This window comes from Heptranchias perlo, chromosome 24 (assembly GCF_035084215.1).
Source record: "Heptranchias perlo isolate sHepPer1 chromosome 24, sHepPer1.hap1, whole genome shotgun sequence".
Classification (NCBI taxonomy): Eukaryota; Metazoa; Chordata; class Chondrichthyes; order Hexanchiformes; family Hexanchidae; genus Heptranchias; species Heptranchias perlo.
Window position 1 is genome coordinate 10,512,925 of NC_090348.1, and position 20,604 is coordinate 10,533,528.

A 20,604-nucleotide genomic window follows, 5' to 3' on the forward strand; every position below is an offset into this window, starting at 1 on the left:
CAGCATCACGTGAATCAGAAAAGATTATGGCAGGAGGGAGATTTGGAAAAGAAGAAGGAGCATTAGATATGCAGAGACCCCCTTCATTGGGACCTCGACCTCGAGCACGACATGATGTCACGGTTGCAGAGATGGCCCGCCCAATCCAAAGCACTGTCTCCTCTAGGGGGTGAGGACGTGTAAGCGTCCCCGTCCACCCTCAGGTCTCTCCTGCTGCCGGCTGTGATGCGCCTTCTCCTGCAAGACAGAGGGCAGTGTGTCAGTGAGTATCCTGCAAGGTGTGTGGGTGATGTGCCTGTCATGGTCTAATAGCTGCCAGTGTGTGAGACCTGTGAGTGATGGTTGTGTGGCATGAAAGTGTGGTACTATGTTTGGGTGAGATGCAGCATGCTGAGTTCAGCACTGCATAAGGATGGGCAGTGTTTGTTGGTGGGTGGGTGATGGGGGTGTGATGCGTGGAGCAGTGGTACAGTTGGTAGGATGTGCCACTTGACACTTTCATTCACTCACCTCGATCACTCGTGTCAAATCATTGAACTTCTTTCGGCACTGCACCCACGTGTGCATGCTGCCATGCTCCTGCCGTTTACTTCTTGGGCCACAGCCTGCCAATGCCTGCGGAGCTGCAGTCTGGAGGGTATCCTGCCACCCTGCAGGTATATGTCGGTCCTCCTCTCATCCACCCTTTCCACCAGGACCTCCAGTGCATTATCTGAGAAACATGAGGCCCTCTCTCGCGCCGGTCCTGCCATCCTTGTGGCTATCTTTCCCTCCTCCTAGTGGACTGTGCATGTCTCATTTAAAATGTGCAGCTGCACCTTTAAGAGGTGCAGGCTGCTGATGACGTGCACTGAGCACGCCCCATTTCCAGCTTCCTCATTCTCCGTGCAGCCTCTCAGCAGCACAGGTAGCACTGGCTGCACGGAGATATCATGGTAAGTAGCAGGCAGCTCAAAATTCACGTGCTGCCTGCGGAAGGGCCATCAGACGTGGGGCAACAGCGGATCATGCTACCCACACCCGAAAATGGGCCCGATTGAAGTTTCCCCCCCATTGAATTCCATTTGCCATTGTTTTGCCCATTCAACCATCTTATCAGCATCCCCTTGCAGCTTCCTTTGGTTCTCAGAATGATTTACTATGCTTCCTATTTTAGTATTATCTGCAAATTTGGGCCTAACTCCCTCAAGACCTATATCCAAATCACTGATGTCACAGCAATCCTTGAACAGAACCCTGCGGGACACTGCTATCCACTCTGAGAAGCTCCCCTTAACTCCTACTCTGTTTACTCCTTTCTGACCAGTTTTTAATCCAATTTTCTACCCTTCCCCTAATTCCATATCCCTCGATCTTCGCCAATAGTCTCCTGTGTGACACATTGTCAAAAGCTTTCTAAAAATCCATGCACACCACATCCACTACATTTTCCCCATCCACCATATCTATCACCTCCTCAAAGAACTCGATCAAGTTTGTTCGTGTAAACTTTATTTCTGAAATCCATGTTAGCTGTTTCTAATTATTTTCTTTTCATCTAGATATTTAGTAATTTCATCTGTAAAGATTCTAAAATTTTCCCTGCCACAGACATTAAGCTAACTGACACAGATTTACCTCGGTTAATTCTGTCTCCATTTTTGAAAATGGATGTTACATTGGCCGGTACATATCCATCCTCAAAAGAACTCCAAAACATAATTTCTGGGGCCTCCACTATTTCTTTCCCCATTTCCTTCAAGATTCTTGAATGCAACCCGTCAGATCCCATCATTTTTCTTCCTTTAGCATAACTAATTTCGCCAATACTTTCCTTTTATTTATTATAAATCTCTATCATCTGACTTTCAAACAATTCAGGATTTACCTACTCCCTATTAAGTTTTTCTTACCTCCCCAAAACTTCCTAGTTATTTACATTGTTAATTTTTTTGCTCTTCCTCATTGCTGAATCTCCAATGATTAACAACTGAACAAGTGTCTTCTGCCATGATCCAGACCTGGCTGATTTGATGTTTCAAACATCAGCAGCCCTCCTCAGTGAAACACAAAAAAATCCTAAATACTATTAGCTCAGAATTTTTCTTTAATGACTAATGCGGTTAAAAAAAGTTTCAATGTTCTGTTTATGTTGAATTTTGCTGCTTGTGCCTCATTATTTGCAAATTTGGTTGTCATATGCTGTGGGCACCACAGGTGCAGGGTGAAAGCTGCCAACCCTGTGAGGCCTCTTTTTCTCAATTTGTCTGCAGCAACTCGAAATCCACAAAATCTAGGCCCAGCTGAAACTTTCAACTCAAGCCCCAGGCTTCAAACAAAATGTCAGGCCTATCTAGGGGAAACTTCTTGCAGGCATTTCCAACACCAAATAATCAATTTCATGGGCATGTTTCATGATTTTCTTCATGTTTACTCTGCTGCCTGTATCCCAACTCGCACCAAGTCCCATTCACTCATCACCCCTGTGTTCGCTGACCTATATTGGCTCCCAGTCCAGGAATGTCTCAATTTTAAAATTCCATTCCTTTTTTCAAATCCCTCCATGGCCTCGCCTTTCCCTATCGCTGCAACCTCCACCAGCCCTACAACCCTCAGATCTCTGCGCTTCTCCGATTCTTGTCTCTTGCAGATCACCGATTTTAATCACTCCACTAATGGTGGCCATGCCTTCAGCTGCCTAGACCCTAAACTCTGGAATTCCCTCCCTATACCTCTCTGCCTTCCCTTCTCCTTTAAGATGCTCCTTAAAACTTACCTCTTTGACCTGTCCTAATATCTCCTTATGTGGCTTGATGTCAAATTTTATTTGATAATCGCTCCTGTGAAGTGCCTTGGAATGTTTTACTACATTAAAGGCGCTATATAAATGCAAGTTGTTGTTGTGTTATTTCTAGCTGTATAGTTGTTGTTGTATACACTTACCAGAGTAAAGAAATAAAATGGTGGTCAAAAATATTGAGAAATTATTTCAGCAATTGGATTGTTTGATTTTGTGGTACTCGCTGGCTCGCGAATGGTAGCTTTCAAAAGTGAAATGAGGGATTTGATTGCTTGGCTTTCTGCTGGTGACTCATTCCTCATTGGTACTTTTTGCTGCTTTTGATTCATTCGATTAATCAATCAGATATTTAACTTGCAAGTTCAGAGTTGAATGATTATTTCAGTCAATTAATTTTTTGGTCTATGCACATGTGACACTTTGGGTGTGCAAAACCTTTGAAAGGAAATGTGACAGAAGCATGACTTTGCTATATAATAGTATATCACCAGAAACAGCAACAGCTTTTGACCTATCACCACCATTAGCAATAGTGAACATTTTCTGGTGGACCAAATTGAAGCTCACTTCTCTCCATCCTTCAATCCTGCAGCCTTGCCCAATAGTCCAGATTTTAACAGTTCAGTCTATTCTCTGTAAGCCCCTGCTCCTTACATTCCAGAGAAAGTATTTTCACTTGCCCAGATATCAAGGTAAATTGATTTGGTGCCTAGTTAAAGAATAGAGAGCCCTCTTCAGTTTATTTCAGCTGCCAGTTTTATCACGTGATATTCCTCATTTTTAGAAGGTGGCAGCAAACACTAGACTTTGACCTAGGCTTTGGCTGTCAAACAAATTTCTTAAATAGTAAAAGAACAAAGTAATAGCAGCAATTAACATGTTTTTACAGTAGATAAGTTTAGCTAGCTCCTCATGTAGTAAAAATAATAGTTTGCAATTGCTATACTAGTCTTACATAGTGGCGGCTCTTTTCTTTTTTTTCACCATCTACGGAAGCTATCTGACCTAACATTACAATAGATATTTAAATCTTCTCCAAATGAAAACCCTAATAGGATGAAAATTAAAATTTGATGGATATGATTGAATTTTACATGTATTCTGTTCTAGGACAGCGTGTTGGAGCCTCAATTTGTAACACCATGCAGTGGTGGAATGTGGCTCTTAGCCTCTGGTTGTCTCATACTGTGTGCAAAGTGCCAAGCAAAAGTCTGTTGCTCCTTAAAAGGTGGGGAAAAATGGGATCCAGAGCCATATCCTAGGTCAGCACAAGTGGCACTAGCAGGGGCCTGGGAGCAAACTGCTCAGTCACCTACAGTTAGTGCACACCAATGAAAAAGAGGGAATTTTAAGCCTTAACTTAAAAAAAAACAGCTCATGCTTTCCTTCCAATCATTGTCAGCTTTGTTCTCAAATTGATGTGTGACTGGACACTCTTGTCTCAATTTATGCATCTCTTTTTTTGTTCTTTTAAACTTACCTCAATGAGATTCCAATCTATTCTTCCCTTAAATTGCAGTCATTTGTCTCTTGCTTAATCCTAGTTCCTGTCTGATTCATACACTATAGAAAACAGTGAGTAGAGGGAGAAGAAATGTAAAAAGCAGAGAGAATAAGCAGCTGCAGAAATTTAACAGCAAAAGAAAGTTTAAAAAAATGAAAAAACGCTCAGAATGTACCTATGTTAAAATGCAAAAAAAATTCCATTTGAATGCAATATCAGTTAGAAAGAATGACAGTTTTAACAACTATTAACTGTACACTGCACAGCTAATTTGATTTTGCAGGTTGTATTAAAAAAATTACAAACATTTTAAGCACGAGTAGTCTGAAGAATTGAGTTTAATTTGGAGGATAATCCTGGGCTCAGATTAGAGGAAGTAGAATTTTGAATCTCGAATTCTTGAATGCAACACTTGGTCTGTTTTTAGTAAATAACAGAGTATTAACTCCGGATGACTAAGTTGTTTCTATAAGGTTCAGAGAGGATCCCTACAGTCATATTTAAAATCAACCGAAAATACAGCAGTCAAAAAAGATACACAGAGACTGAGGGCCGACAACTTCAAACTCATGATGGGATGGAGATTTACATGGTATGGAATGAAGTAGGTCGTTCCTAGCTCTAAACTGAAACTGGTTCAAAAGAAAATATTGACTCATGTATATTTATACCAATTACACCAAACAAAGAGGATTAGGAGATAAAATATTACGGTGTGACTGCAGTGCAAAATCAAATTATAGCTAATTAGAAGAGTACTGATGGAAAATTGGAACAATCTGGACCAGACCAAGATGAAAGATTGGGTGGATGATTTTATTATTCAAGCATCTGGAGAAATGTGGTCTAATTTCACTTCAGACTCTGTAATCTTCCTCTTTTTCAAGCAACTATCTAATTCCCTTTTATAAAAGATTATGAACTCGGCTTCAACAATGGGTGGTAGTAGACAATTCCAAATTCTAACCACCTTCTATTTAAAGAATTTTAAAAAAACTTTCCCTTCAAGTCTTGGTGATCATTTTAAATGTGTGCCCTCTTGTCACCATCTCACTCACTTGGAGAAACAATCCATCACTATTAACCTCACTTACCCTTAATAACCTTGAAGACCTGTGTCAGGTCATCCCTTAATAGTCTCGCCTCCAGTGAAAGCAGCCCCCAGCTTCTCAAGCCTCTTAACTATAACTCTTCGTTCATTAGCAGCTGGAACAATGTATTGAGTACTTAGGGCGACACTTAGTGTCATTAAAGCCTTATAACTCAAGGAGCAAACTGTTCAAATGAATAGAGAATGAGGAGAAGCCAAGTTGTTGAGTGTACAAATTCTGACCTATGAAAGAAAAGGGCAAACTAGAGCAGAGGTCAGCGTTTGTTCCAAGTACAAGAGAGTGGAGGAGCTTCAAGTGACAGAGGCTGAACAAGCAGATGTGAAAAAAGACTGAATGAGAGCCATAAATTGCTCACAGACATAATAACAAATATATCCTCAGAAAGGCATGCTTCAGAGAACTTTCATATGCATATTGCAGCCTTGCATGGTTGAGAATAAGGTAAGTAAAACAAGTGGTGAAATGCGGTGGTGGAATGGTACAGGTGACAGAAGGATACAGCTAGAATAGCTGTTGCAATTGAAAACTCAACCGCAACTTTTGTGGAATCTGCACCGTGCCAACTCCATGAACATCTACTTCCGCAAAAGGACCAGTCAGAAGCGTAAAAGGACTATAACCATTTCAGAAGGGGTCTCTTCTTGTTTTGAAACAATTTATATTTATTGTGTAAATCTGGTATTGTATTTTCAGTATCTTACTGCATTTCGCTGTTTGAGTATTATTCACTTTGTACATAAATATGACTATTAGCTTTAGCCTGTAAGCATTGGGCTTTGCGCGTGGTATTTTCTACCTTTGAAAGGAGAGAGTGGTGTGCATTCTATGCGCTCTCCGGTACACTGCATATCTTAATAGGGGGGTAATTGTTACCTTCAGGCTTACTACTCCACAAATGGCATGGGTTTCAAATCATAGGAGACTCTGTCCACTTATGGAAATCTCCCTTCCTTCATGAACACATGACAGAAGTGTTGGACGAAAGCCTGAACTACAGCAGTGTTTCCCATAGCAAGGCATAAGAACATAAGAAATAGGAGGAGTAGGCCAATCGGCCCCTCGAGCCTGCTCCGCCATTCAATAAGATCATGGCTGATCTGATCCTAACCTCAAATATAAATTCATGTCCAATTTCCTGCCCGCTCCCCGTAACCCCTAATTCCCTTTACTTCTAGGAAACTGTCTATTTCTGTTTTTAATTTATTTAATGATGTAGCTTCCACAGCTTCCTGGGGCAGCAAATTCCACAGACCTACTACCCTCTGAGTGAAGAAGTTTCTCCTCATCTCAGTTTTGAAAGAGCAGCCCCTTATTCTAAGATTATGCCCCCTAGTTCTAGTTTCACCCATCCTTGGGAACATCCTTACCGCATCCACCCGATCAAGCCCCTTCACAATCTTATATGTTTCAATAAGATCGCCTCTCATTCTTCTGAACTCCAATGAGTAGAGTCCCAATCTACTCAGCCTCTCCTCATACGTCCACCCCCTCATCCCCGGGATTAACCGAGTGAACCTTCTTTGTACTGCCTCGAGAGCAAGTATGTCTTTTCTTAAGTATGGAGACCAAAACTGTATGCAGTATTCCAGGTGCGGTCTCACCAATACCCTATATAACTGCAGCAAGACCTCCCTGTTTTTATATTCTATCCCCCTAGCAATAAATGCCAACATTCCGTTGGCCTTCTTGATCACCTGCTGCACCTGCAAACTAACTTTTTGATTTTCTTGCACTAGGACCCCCAGATCCCTTTGTACTGCAGTACTTTCCAGTTGCTTGCCATTAAGATAATAACTTGCTCTCCGATTTTTCCTGCCATAGTGCATAACCTCACATTTTCCGATATTGTATTGCATCTGCCAAATCTCCGCCCACTCACCCAGCCTGTCTATATCCCCTTGTAGGTTTTTTACGTCCTCCTCACTCTCTACTTTCCCTCCCATCTTTGTATCATCTGCAAACTTTGATATGTTACACTCGGTCCCCTCCTCCAAATCGTTAATATAGATTGTAAAGAGTTGGGGACCCAGCACCGACCCCTGCGGAACACCACTGGCTACAGGTTGCCAGTCCGAGAATGTACCATTTATCCCAACTCTCTGCTTCCTGTTAGATAACCAATCCTCCACCCATGCCAGAATATTACCCCCAATCCAGTGATTCTTTATCTTGAGCAATAATCTTTTATGTGGCACCTTGTCGAATGTCTTCTGGAAGTCCAAATACACTACGTCCACTGGTTCCCCTTTATCCACCCTGTACGTTATATCCTCAAAGAACTCAAGCAAATTTGTCAGACATGACTTCCCCTTCGTAAAGCCATGCTGACTTTGTCCTATTAAATTATGTTTATCCAAATGTTCTGCTACTGTCTCCTTAATAATAGACTCCAAAATTTTACCCACCACAGATGTTAAGCTAACTGGTCTATAATTTCCAGCCTTCTGCCTACTACCCTTTTTAAATAAGGGTGTTACATTGGCAGTTTTCCAATCTGCCGGGACCTTTGCCGAGTCCAGAGAATTTTGGAAAATTATTACCAAAGCATCCACAATCCCTACTGCCACTTCTCTCAAGACCCTAGGATGTAAGCCATCAGGTCCAGGGGATTTATCCGCCTTGAGTCCCATTAATTCACTGAGTACCAATTGCTTAGTGATTTTAATCGTATTTAGCTCTCATACCATCATAGTCTCCCTTATTCAAGCTCAGTACGCTTGTTTGAGAACCAACCTTCTCACCCTCTAATTGGATATGGAATGTAACCATGTTATGGTCACTCATTCCAAGGGGATCCTTAACGAGGACATTATTAATTAATCCTGGCTCATTACACAGGACCAGGTCCAAGGTTGCTTGCCCCCTTGTTGGTTCAGTTACATACTGCTCAAGAAATCCATCCCTAATACACTCAATGAACCCTTCCTCAAGGCTACCCTGCCCAATTTGATTCGTCCAGTTAATATGATAGTTAAAATCCCCCATAATTATAGCTGTTCCCTTATTACATGCCCCGACTATTTCCTGATTAATTCTTCTTCCAGCAGAGTTGCAACTATTAGGAGGCCTATATACGACCCCACGAGTGTTTTTTGCCCCTTATTATTCCTTATCTCTACCCAAACTGTTTCATTATCCTGATCCTTTGTCCCAATATCTTTTCTCTGTATTACAGTGATTCCTTCCCTTATTAACATAGCCACCCCACCTCCTCTTCCTTCCTGCCTGTCCTTCCTGATTGTTAAATACCCTGGCATATTTAATTCCCAGTCGTTGTCACCCTGCAGCCATGTTTCTGTAATGGCCACAAGATCATACCCATACGTCGTTATTTGTGCCGTTAACTCGTCCATTTTGTTACGAATGCTACGTGCATTCAGATAAAGAACTTTCAAATATGTTTTGTGACACTTAGTTCCTGCTTTTTCCTTTTTTAACACTTTACCTTTTACTCCATACCTTCTGTCCCTTCCTGATACACTTTCCTCTGTCTCCCTGCTCAGGTTCCCAACCCCCTGCCACAGCTTTGATGCTGGGTAAATCGCCTTACGCCTTCTAGTTTTCATTTTATCTGTCGTGCCTAAAGTACACTTTCTTTCCGCTGCTCTATGCTTTTCCCTTTCACTTGTTCTTGAACTATTTGTACTATTTGTATTGTAGATTTCCCCTGGGTCTTCCCCTCTCTTGCTGCTCTCAACTTTATTCCCTTCTGAGTCCCCGCTCAGGTTCCCATCCCCCTGCCACTCTAGTTTAAACCTTCCCCAACAGCACTAGCAAACACCCCCGCGAGGACATTGGTCCCGGTCCTGCTCGGGTGTAACCCGTCCCGCTTGTACAGGTCCCACCTTCCCCAGAACCGGTCCCAATGTCCCAGGAATCTAAATCCCTCCCTCCTACACCATCCCTGCAGCCACGCATTCATCCTGTCTAAGGCAGCTTTGGATCTACTCAAAATATTAATTTCTATGTATTTGTTCCACTGTTATAAAGTGGGGAAGTATTTCAAAGAAGTAGTTCTTCTAAGATTTCCCTCCCCTTTAAGTAACTGAAGGGAATTAAGTGATTAAGCAAGAGATTAGCAGCAGAAACGAGCGCGCACAGAATTGGGGGTAACCTTGTGAGATGGGTCGGTAATTGGATGGGACGTAGGAGACAGAGAGTAGGGATAAAGGGTTCGTTCTCTAATTGACATGATGTGACTAGTGGTGTTCCTCAGGAATCTGTACTGAGGCCTCAGCTTTTCACCACATACAATATTGACTTGGAAGAAAGAAATAGAGAGTTGTATATCCAAGTTTGAAGACGACATTAAGTTAGGAGGCACAGTATGTTGTGTGGATGGGATCAGGAAGTTACATAGACATAAACAGATTAAGTGGGTGGGCAAAACTATGACTGATGGAGTTCAATGTGGGGAAGTGTGAGGTCATCCACTTTGAATCTGAAAAAGACAAATCGGAATATTTCCTTAATGGTGAGAGACGAGGTGCTTTTGAGGAGCAAAGGGTTTTAGGTGTCCATGTACACAAATCACTAAAAGCTAGTGCACAGGTACAAAAAGTAATCAAAAGGCTAATAGAATATTGGCCTTTATCTCAATGGGTTGGAATTCAAGTGAGGAACTAATGCTTCAGTTATACAGAGCCTTGGTCAGACCCCATCTGTCGAACTGCATTCAGTTTTGGGCACCGAACTTCAGCAAAGGTATATTGGCTTTACAAGGGGCACAGCTCAGGTTGACCAGAATGATACCATGGCAAAAAGGGTTAAATTATGAGGACAGCTTGCGTAAACTTGGCTTGTATTATTTTGGGTTTAGAAGGTTGAAGGGTGATCTAAGAGGTATTTAAAATAATTAAGAAATTCAATAAGGTAGATACAGAGAAACTAATTCCTCTGGTGGGGGAATCGAGAACAAGAGAGTATAATCTTCAAAATTAGAGATGGTCTATTTTGGAATGAAATTAGGGAACACTTTATCATACAAAAGATAGTCTAAATCTGGAGCTCGCTCCCCCCCAAGAATTGTGGATGATGAGTCAATTGAAATTTTCAAGACTGACATTGATAGATTCAGGTTAGGTAAGGGTATCAAACGACATGGAAGGTGGGTAGATTGAGTTCAGATACAATTCAGCCACGATCTAATTGAATGGTGGAACAGGCGTGAGGGGCTGGGTGGCTTACTCCTGTTCCTATGTTCAGGAATGTGCAAACAGCAAAAGAACATTTAAATTTTCTCCTCTCCCCCCCCCCCCCCCCCCCCCTTGCAAAAAGTCGAAGGATAGGCTGGAATGATTAAAATGTACCCAGTTCTAATGTTTGGATACTGAAGTACTACATCAATGTTACGAACATGAATAGTCAGCTAAAGCTACAGTTGTCATTACTACCACAAGCATATACAACACTTCCCTGCTTCAGTAATACACATACATTATACTGCAGCACCAGTGTTATGGTAAATGGAAATACCTGTACTGTTTAAAAGTAAATCCTTGTTTAAAATCACTGGAAAACTAGAAACTCTCCAGGTTTCAAGGTATTTCTATTTTTGAGATTTTACTACAGATTCAAAAAGTACACTGAATTATTTTTAAATGATCAAGTATAACAAAAACAAAATGAAAGTATTTGGACCAGCGTCCTGGCGAGTCAAATAACTAGGGTTGCAGATAGGCCTTCAAACTAAAAAGGGGGTGGGGGGAGGGGTCAGGTGAGGGGAAATTTAGAAATCTAATGAGAAAAGTTACGACAATAGAACAGTGTAGTAACTTGGGTAAAGATAAACAGAGTGTGGCAGGAAAGGACAGAGAGTTTACCAATAATAGTGTAATAACAAGTAAGGTCAAAGCAGGAAAAAAAATGGCAAAAAGTCAAAATTAAAGGCCCTTTATTTGAATGCATGGAGCATTCGTAACAAGATAGATGAATTAATTGCACAAATGGAGATAAACAGGTTTTTTTTTATTCGTTCATGGGATGTGGGCGTCACTGGCGAGGTTGGCATTTATTGCCCAACCTAATTGCCCTTGAGAAGGTGGTGGTGAGCTGCCTTCTTGAACTGCTGCAGTCTGTGTGGTGAAGGTTCTCCCACTGTGCTGTTAAGTAGGGAGTTCCAGGATTTTGACCCAGCGACAATGAAGGAACGGCGATATATTTCCAAGTCGGGATGGTGTGTGACTTGGAGGGGAACGTGCAGGTGGTGGTGTTCCCATGTGCCTGCTCCCTTGTCCTTCTAGGTGGCAGAGGTCGTGGGTTTGGGAGGTGCTGTCGAAGAAGCCTTGGCGAGTTGCTGCAGTGCATCCTGTGGATGGTACACACTGCAGCCACTGTGCACCGGTGGTGAAGGGAGTGAATGTTTAGGGTGGTGGATGGGGTGCCAATCAAGCGGGCTGCTTTGTCGTGAATGGTGTCGAGCTTCTTGAGTCTTGTTGGAGCTGCACTCATCCAAGCAAGTGGAGAGTATTCCATCACACTCCTGACTTGTGCCTTGCAGATGGTGGAAAGGCTTTGGGGAGTCAGGAGGTGAGTCACTCACTGCAGAATACCCAGCCTCTGACCTGCTCTTGTAGCCACAGTATTTATATGGCTGGTCCAGTTAAGTTTCTAATCAATGGTGACCCCCAGGAAGTTGATGGTGGGGGATTCGGCAATGGTAATGCCGTTGAATGTCAAGGGGAGGTGGTTAGACTCTCTCTTGTTGGAGATGGTCATTGCCTGGCACGAATGTTACATGCCACTTATGAGCCCAAGCCTGGATGTTGTCCAGGTCCGTGCCCGCATGCAGCAAGACTGCTTCATTATTTGAGGGGTTGCGAATGGAACTAAACACTGTGCAATCATCAGCGAACATCCCCATTTCTGACCTTATGATGGAGGGAAGGTCATTGATGAAGCAACTGAAGATGGTTGGGCCTAGGACACTGCCCTGAGGAACTCCTGCAGCAATGTCCTGGGGCTGAGATGTTTGGCCTCCAACAACCACTACCATCTTCCTTTGTGCTAGGTATGACTCCAGCCACTGGAGAGTTTTCCCCTGATTCCCATTGACTTCAATTTTACCAGGGCTCCTTGGTGCCACACTCGGTCAAATGCTGCCTTGATGTCAAGGGCAGTCGCACTCACCTCACCTCTGGAATTCAGCTCTTTTGTCCATGTTTGGACCAAGGCTGTAATGAGGTCTGGAGCCGAGTGGTCCTGGCAGAACCCAAACTGAGCATCGATGAGCAGGTTATTGGTGAGTGAGTGCCGCTTGGTAGCACTGTCGTCAACACCTTCCATCACTTTACTGATGATTGAGAGTAGACTGATGGGGCGATAATTGGCCGGATTGGATTTGTCCTGCTTTTTGTGGACAGGACATACCTGGGCAAGTTTCCACATTGTCGGATAGATGCCAGTGTTGTAGCTGTACTGGACCTAACCGCCATTACAGAGACGTGGTTGCAAAATGACCTAGGTTGGGAACTAAATATTCTAGGGTACATGACATTTAGAAAAGACAGTCAAAATGGAAAAGGAGGGAGTGTTGCCCTAATAATAAAGGATGACATAAGGACAGTGGTGAGAAAAGATCTTGGGTTCAGAAGAATCAGGAAGTAGAATCAGTATGGGTGGAAATTAGAAATAACAAGGAGCAGATAACACTGGTGAAAGTAGCTTTATAGGCCTCCTAATAGTAGCAATACCATTGGACAGAGTATTAATGATGAAACAAATTGGAGCTTGTAACAAAGGAAATGTAGTCATCATGGGGGACTTTAATCTGCATATAGACTCGGCAAATCAAATTGGCAAAGGTAGTTTGGAAGACGAGTTCATGGAATGTATTAGAGACTGTTTCCTGGAGCAATACGCCACGGAACCAACCAGGGAACAGGCTATTTTTGATCTTGTATTATGTAATGAGATAGGGTTAATTGGTAATCTCACAGTAAAAGAACCTCTGGGGAAGAGTGATCATAATATGATAGAAATTCACATTCAGTTTGAAAGTAACGTACTTAAGTCAGAAACTAGAGTCTTAAACTTAAATAAAGGCAATTGCATAGGTATGGGGGCGAGTTGTCAAAGCTGGATTGGGAAATTAAATTGAAGGGTTTGACAGTTGAAAAGCAATGGCAAACATTTAAAGAAATATTTCAATATTCTCAACAAATATACAATCTATTGAGAAATAAAAACTCCACGGGAAAAGTGATCCTCCCGTGGCTAAATAAAGAAGTTTAGGACAGTATTGGATTGCAAGGAGAGGCCTATAATGTTGCCGAGAAGAGTAATAAGCCTGGGGATTGGGAGAGTTTTAGAAACCAACGAAGGACAACCAAAAAGTTGATAAAAAGGGAGAAAATAGAATATGAAAGTAAACCAGCAAGAAATATAAAAACGGATTGTAAGAGCTTCTACAAGTACGTAAAAAGGAAGAGAGTGGCAAAAGTAAACAATGGTCCCTTCGAGGCTGAGACAGGAGAAATTATAAGGGGGAAATCAGGAAATGCGTTAAACAAACGTAGATATGTTGAACAAATATTTTGTATCTGTCTTCACAGTAGAAGACACAAAAAGCATACCAGAAATAGTGGGGAACCAAGGGGTAAATGAGAGTGAGGAACTTAAAACAATTAACATCACTAGAGAAAAAGTACTGGACAAACTGATGGGACTAAAAGCGGACAAATCCCTTGGACTTGATGGCCGACATCCTATGGTTCTCAAAGAGGTGGCTGCAGAGATAGTGGGTGCATTGGTTATGATCTGCCAAATTTCCCGAGATTCTAGAACGGTCCCAGTGGACTGGAAGGTAGCAAATGTCACCCCACTATTCAAGAATGGAGGAGAGAGAAAACAGGGAACTACAGGCCAGTTAGCCTGACATCGGTCGTTGGGAAAATGCTGGAGTCCATTATTAAGGAAGTGGTGACAGGGCACTTAGAAAATCATAATATGATTAGGCAGAGTCAACATGGTTTTATGAAAGGGAAATAGTGTTTGACAAATTTATTAGTTTTTTGAGGATGTAACCAGCAAGGTAGATAAAGGGGAACCAGTGGTTGTCGTATATTTGGATTTTCAAAAGGCATTCAAATAAGGTGCTACATAAAAGATTGTTACACAAGATACGGGCGGCTCACGGGGTTGGGGCTAATATATTAGCATGGATAGAGGATTGGTTAAAGGACAGAAAGCAGAGAGTAGGGATAAACGGGTCATTCTCAGGTTGGCAGGCTGTAACTAGTGGGGTACTGCACAGGTCGGTGCTTGGGCCTCAGCTGCTTACGATCTATATTAGTGACTTAGATGAAGGGATCAAGTGTAATATATCCAAGTTTGCCGACAATACAAAGTTAGGTGCGAAAGTAAGCTGTGAGGAGGCCACAAAGAGTCTGCAAAGGGATATAGACAGGTTAAGTGAGTGGGCAAGAAGGTGGCAGATGGAGTATAATGTGGGAAAATGTGAGTTTATTCACTTTGGTAGGAAGAAATAGAAAAACAAAATATTTTTTTTAAATGGCGAGAAACTATTAAATGTTGGTGTTCAGAGAGACTTGGTTGTCCTCGTACAAGAAACACAAAAAGTTAGTATGCAGGTACAGCAGGCAATTAGGAAAGCAAATGGCATGTTGGCCTTGACTGCAAGGGCGTTGGAGTATAAGAACATAAGAAATAGGAGCAGGAGTAGGCCATATGGCCCCTCCAGCCTGCTCTGCCATTCAATCAGACCATGGCTGATCTTCGACCTCAACTCCACTTTCCTGCCCGAGCCCCATATACCTTGAGTATAAGAGTAGGGAAGTCTTACTACAGTTGTACAGGGCTTCAGTGAGACCGCATCTGGAGTTCTGCGTAGAGTTTTGGTCTCCTTATCTAAGGAAGGATATACTTGCCTCAGAGGCGGTGCAACGAAGGTTCACTCGATTAATTCCTGGGATGAGAGGGTTGGCCTTTGAAGAGAGGTTGAGTAGAATGGGCCTATTTTCTCTGGAGTTTAGAAAAATGAGAGGTGATCTCATTGAAACATATAAGATTCTGAGGGGGCTTGACAGGGTAGATGCTGAGAGATTGTTTCCCCTGGCTAGAGAGTCTCGAACTAGGGGGCATAGTCGCAGGATAAGGGGTCAACCATTCAAGACTCAGATGAGGAGGAATTTCTTCAGAGGGCTGTGAATCTTTGGAATTCTCTACCCCAGAGGGCTGTGGATGCTGAGTTGTTGAGTATACTCAAGGCTGAGATGGATAGATCTTTGGACTCTAGGAGAATCAAGGGATATGCGGGTCGGGCAGGAAAGTGGAGATGAGGTCGAACATCAGCCACAATCTGATTGAATGGCGGAGCAGGCTCGAGGGGCCGTATGGCCTATTCCTGTTCCTATTTCTTATGTTCTTGGACTGCAGAACCTTTAAGAGGTGAAGTTGCTGCAGTAACCATTCTGTTCAGTACCTCAGTTTCAAACTCCCATTTGCTTTTCTGGCAACGATAAGGAAGATTCTTACAATATAGTATGCTCCATTCACTGAATCATGAATCAGTTCATTTGCTTTAGGATTATGTTACTACGGACTGAGGGACCCATTTAGAGTTTAATGATTCACAACAGGTTTTGAAATCATATGGATATTTATTAACTGGTGTGACCTGTTCAAGATTGATTCGAAGTACGTGTTTTTTTTTCCAAACCCAAGTGTATAATTCAATTGATCCAGTGCGCCACAAATTGCATAAAACTAAATTCAAGGGTTGTCTCTCACCTTCTTTAGATCCTTTGCAGCCACATTAACAAAAAACTGAGGGGGTACTGGGTCAACTCCTTCCACATCTCTGCTTATAGGAATCCTTAAATTTTGAGTTAATCCTTATAGCTTAAGTTAAGGATTACAGGGTTACCACTTTAACTTGATTACTGCAAACTCCATAGAGTGCATTCAGCCCAACCTATAAACATCACGTTTCAGAACCTGATCAGGTTTATTGTTATCAGGAGAGTTTGCAAAGCATCTAATCTTGTAATGCTTTTGGAACCGGGAGCTGTAGTTATCATAGAATCATACAGCATAGTAGGAGGCCATTCGGCCCATTGTGTCTGTGCCGGCTCTTTGAAAGAGCTATCCAATTAGTCCCACTCCCCTGTTCTTTCACCATCACCCCATACATAGTTCTGTATTGAATCTACTGTATCCTCTGAGATTCATCTTTTGCTTGTGTTTAATTTCTTGGCTTTCTCTTAAGCCCCATTCATTGAAGCTTAACTCACACGATCTAACAGAGTAATTATATTTCCGTTATCCGAAGACAAAGACAATCATAAATATTATTATTTCACGGCATAAACAAATACAAATACATTGAACAACCGAATTTTGTCAGTTATTCATCTTTTTGGAATGACTTACTACAATTCATTTTCACTATACAGATGCATCCATTATTGAAGTGTTACAATACCGACAGCTGAATTAAAACTTCAAACTCTTTAGGTTAATGATACGTAATAGCATGCCTTTTTTAAAAAATTGAACTAAAAGCTTTACGTAGTTCCTTGTTTGAAAGTACTTGCTATTTTAATTGTAAAAAAAAATCAAAACCAATTTTGGAAAGCATTACATATTTTCAACTCACTGCTAAAAATATAATGATGGCAATGTTGCATTTTGAACAATTATTGTCTATTCCTTGCAAACAAAGTTAAAAATGCCGGTTAGTAATTCAACGGCACTAGATTTCAGCTATCGTTACCTTAGAAGTACTTACCCTGCCTGCAGGACTCATTGGAAGTAGTGCCATTTCGGATGCCATCGTGTAGGTTGAAACTTCACTCACCATGCTCACTGGTCGGTCTTTTTTTTCTTGCGATGCCATTGTTGCAGCAGTTCTGAAACTAGCAAATGGGGTACAGTGAAAGCACAATCAACTGTATACCAGGACAGCTACAAATAGAAATGTTCCCTCGCCGTTTCTCCAGCCATGTCCTATTTTCTAGCTTACTTACTAGACATACACTGTATTCCGATCAGCACTCAGACTATAATAGATGTGACAAAATGTGGGACAAATACAATTACTGTGATTTCACCCAGCCACCCGCAGTTTTCTACAGTTCAGCTCTCCACCTAACAAAAATAAAAACATAGCTCGTTATCCCTATATACTCTTATTTTCTATTTTAAACAAGCGTTTCAACAAAGTCAAAAGAATCTCAAGGATGGGTACATGTAAATGCTCATTTGAAGGAATTAATGTCATATTAGATTGAATTTTAGTACCTATTACTATTCTATTAATATTCATCCAGTTTTCCATAGTTTATTTGTAGGTACATAGAAAGTAGCCCTACTTCATTCTAAAATTTTATGATGCACTTTTCAGAGATTGAAGTGGTTATAAATGTCGTCTTTTTTGCAAGTTTAACAACTACGCAGTTTTGACTAGAGTAAATTGCATTCCCTGGAAAAATACCAGAACTTTTCTTTTTATGTTTTTTTTAAAATGCAAGATGGTGAATCTCTCTGCACTTCATCAACCAGATTAGTCTGGTATCCTAGGGGGCTCTATGCCAACTAAGACCTACTTCAATTACATTGCAACACCTAAATATAACTGCCTGCAATTTCCACATTTTCTGCCCAGATATCAACGCAATCTGGGCAGAATCAACTGAAGTAGCGCAAAAGATCACGGCATTTAAAACATGAGTTATACCCATAACCACTTACGCACGAGTTCCCGCGATCTTTTTTTAAAATTCGTTCATGGGGTGTGGGCATCACTGGCAATGCCAGCATTTGTTGCCCATCCCTAATTGCTTGAGAAGGTGGTAGTGAGCCGCCTTCTTGAACTGCTGCAGTCCGTGTGGTGAAGGTTCTCCCACAGTGCTATTAGGTAGAGAGTTTCAGGATTTTGACCCAGCGACAACAAAGGAACGGCGATATATTTCCAAGTCGGGATGGTGTGTGACTTGGAGGGGAATGTGAAGGTGTTGTTGTTCCCATGTGCTGCTGCCCTTGTCCTTCTCGGTGGTAGAGGTCGCAGGTTTGGGAGGTGCTGTTGATTCCCATTGACTTCAATTTTACTTGGTGCCACACTCGGTCAAATGCTGGTTGATGTCAAGGGCAGTCATTCTCACCTCACCTCTGGAATTCAGATCTTTTGTAGATGTTTGGACCAAGGCTGTAACGAGGTCTGGAGCAGAGTGGTCCTGGTGGAACCTAAACTGAGCATCGGTGAGCACGTTATTGGTGAGTAAGTGCGGCTTGATAGCACTGCCGACGACACCTTCCATCACTTTGCTGATGATTGAGAGTAGACTGATGGGACGGTAATTGGCCAGGTTGGATTAGTCCTGCTTTTTGTGGACAGGACATACCTGGGCAATTTTCCACATTGTCGGGCAGATGCCAGTGTTGTGGCTGTACTGGAACAGTTTGGCTCGAGGCGTGGCCAGTTCTGGAGCACAAGTCTTCAGCACTACAGCCGGGATGTTGTCGGGGCCCATAGCCTTTGCTGTAGCCAGCGCACTCAGCCGTTTCTTGATATGGTTTCTTTTACGCTGGTTCAAAGGAAAATTTGCCCAAAGCCGTCCCCGCCCACAAAACTGGCCGTGCCCCCAGGTTGACATGGCGAGTTCCCGCTGACTGCGCCCGTTTGGGGGTGTTCATCACATCGCACCCAGAATTTCAGGCACACAGGCACCTGTGGTCACATTAATCCATCGTTAATCACCGGTAGTTGCAATGACCAGCAGTTAGTTGAAGCCTCACTCAGGTCTGTTTCTCATACTGATGATACAATTACTGTAAATTCAGTTTCAATGAGTTCAAATTCAGTCAGGTGATCTGCCCTGGGTACCCAAGAGCTGTGACCAGCAGACAATTGAAACCAATGAATGGCCTGTTTCTTCAGCTGCAGCAATTACGTCAACATATTTTCAGTTTAAATTAGTTTAATTCTGGCCACGTTCCAGTCAATAATCGATTACAATTGATAATGCTGCTCGAGTGTGCTGATTCTTGGGAGATTTTACGTTTGGGCTTATGCAAATGTGCAGAAACTTGGGCGTAACTTCACCTCAGCATAACTGGTGCAAGTGTCCTGAGCATTCCAGGCACATTTTCCCGATTGCGCCTCTAGCAGAAACTCCAAGCCAACACCTAAATAAATCAATAGAATCTACACCTTTAAACCAATGCTTCCTGAAATAATTCATAATTGATTTGTAAACTTCATTTTAGATAATTAATGTGAAATGGACAAAAATGATCTCTCTCTCTGATCCCCTCCCCCCAATTCTGCACAACTGTCGTGTAGTGCTTACACTGGATTGTGCTGCAACTTGCAACCCTCCCTCCCAATTTTCAAAAGCTTCCTAAAAGCTCTTCTCTTTGTCCGTACTTTCTGCCCCTCCTCCCAACTTCATTGCTCTTTCTTCCCTCCGGTTTGATGACATTTTCTTCTGCCCTCTGAATGTTTTGAAACGTCTTAAGGTACACGAGGAATGCAATAGAAATTTAAGTTGTAGATGCATATATAAAACATTGTCCACCACTGCAATTGTATTGGGGATGAATTGTTTCCATACTGAACAATAAAATAAGTTTTTACAAAAGCACAAATAGTAACTACTCTCTGATGCATTTACATTTTAATCTTCTGTCACCATCATTTTAATCCGTGATGACAGTTCAAAGATGTAAAGCTTCATTCTCTCAGCCGAGTGAAATTCTGAAGCTCAGAATCTTGGTTGTATTATCTACATTAACTTGGCTCTCTAGCCTCGCAGTGGGGGAGTTGATTCCCAACCAGATTTCTAGTTATGAAACTCCAGACTACCAGCCACAATTAAGATAAGTTTTTAATCCACCTTCAAGGTCGCCAAAAGTGGAGATCTTAGTTAAAGTGGAGTGTTACAGCTCAGTGGAGGGCCTAGGAACTAGTGAGGAGTAATCCTGGAACCTCACTCGCAGCACACATTTTATGGAAGGTTAACAATGCATCATCAGCAGCAATCATAAAAATATCCACAACTAGATGGCTGCACTCTCCCATCTGAAGGAAAATTCACGGAAACATTGGTGGGGGGGACGGAAACTTGGAACTAAAATATATCACTATTTAATATTGCACAGAAACAGTATCTTTACTCCAGTTTGTTGAAAGCTGTACGCATCTTATTAAAATGAAGTAAAAATCAAAGGGAAAAGTAAATACAAAACTT

At 42.1% G+C, this 20,604-nt stretch overlaps 1 protein-coding gene across 6 annotated transcripts in view; it reads right to left on the bottom strand.

The window, feature by feature from the left end:
• The window catches only part of plekha5 (pleckstrin homology domain containing, family A member 5), a 268,257-nt gene that overhangs the window by 81,887 nt on the left and 165,766 nt on the right, over positions 1-20,604 (bottom strand). For 5 of the 6 annotated variants that reach the window (XM_068004746.1, XM_068004741.1, XM_068004743.1 and 2 more), the window contains one exon: positions 17,145-17,271. In XM_068004746.1, the coding sequence (XP_067860847.1) occupies positions 17,145-17,271 (127 nt within the window). The remainder of the gene's footprint in view (positions 1-17,144; positions 17,272-20,604) is intronic. The other variant, XM_068004742.1, reaches the window with a different exon arrangement.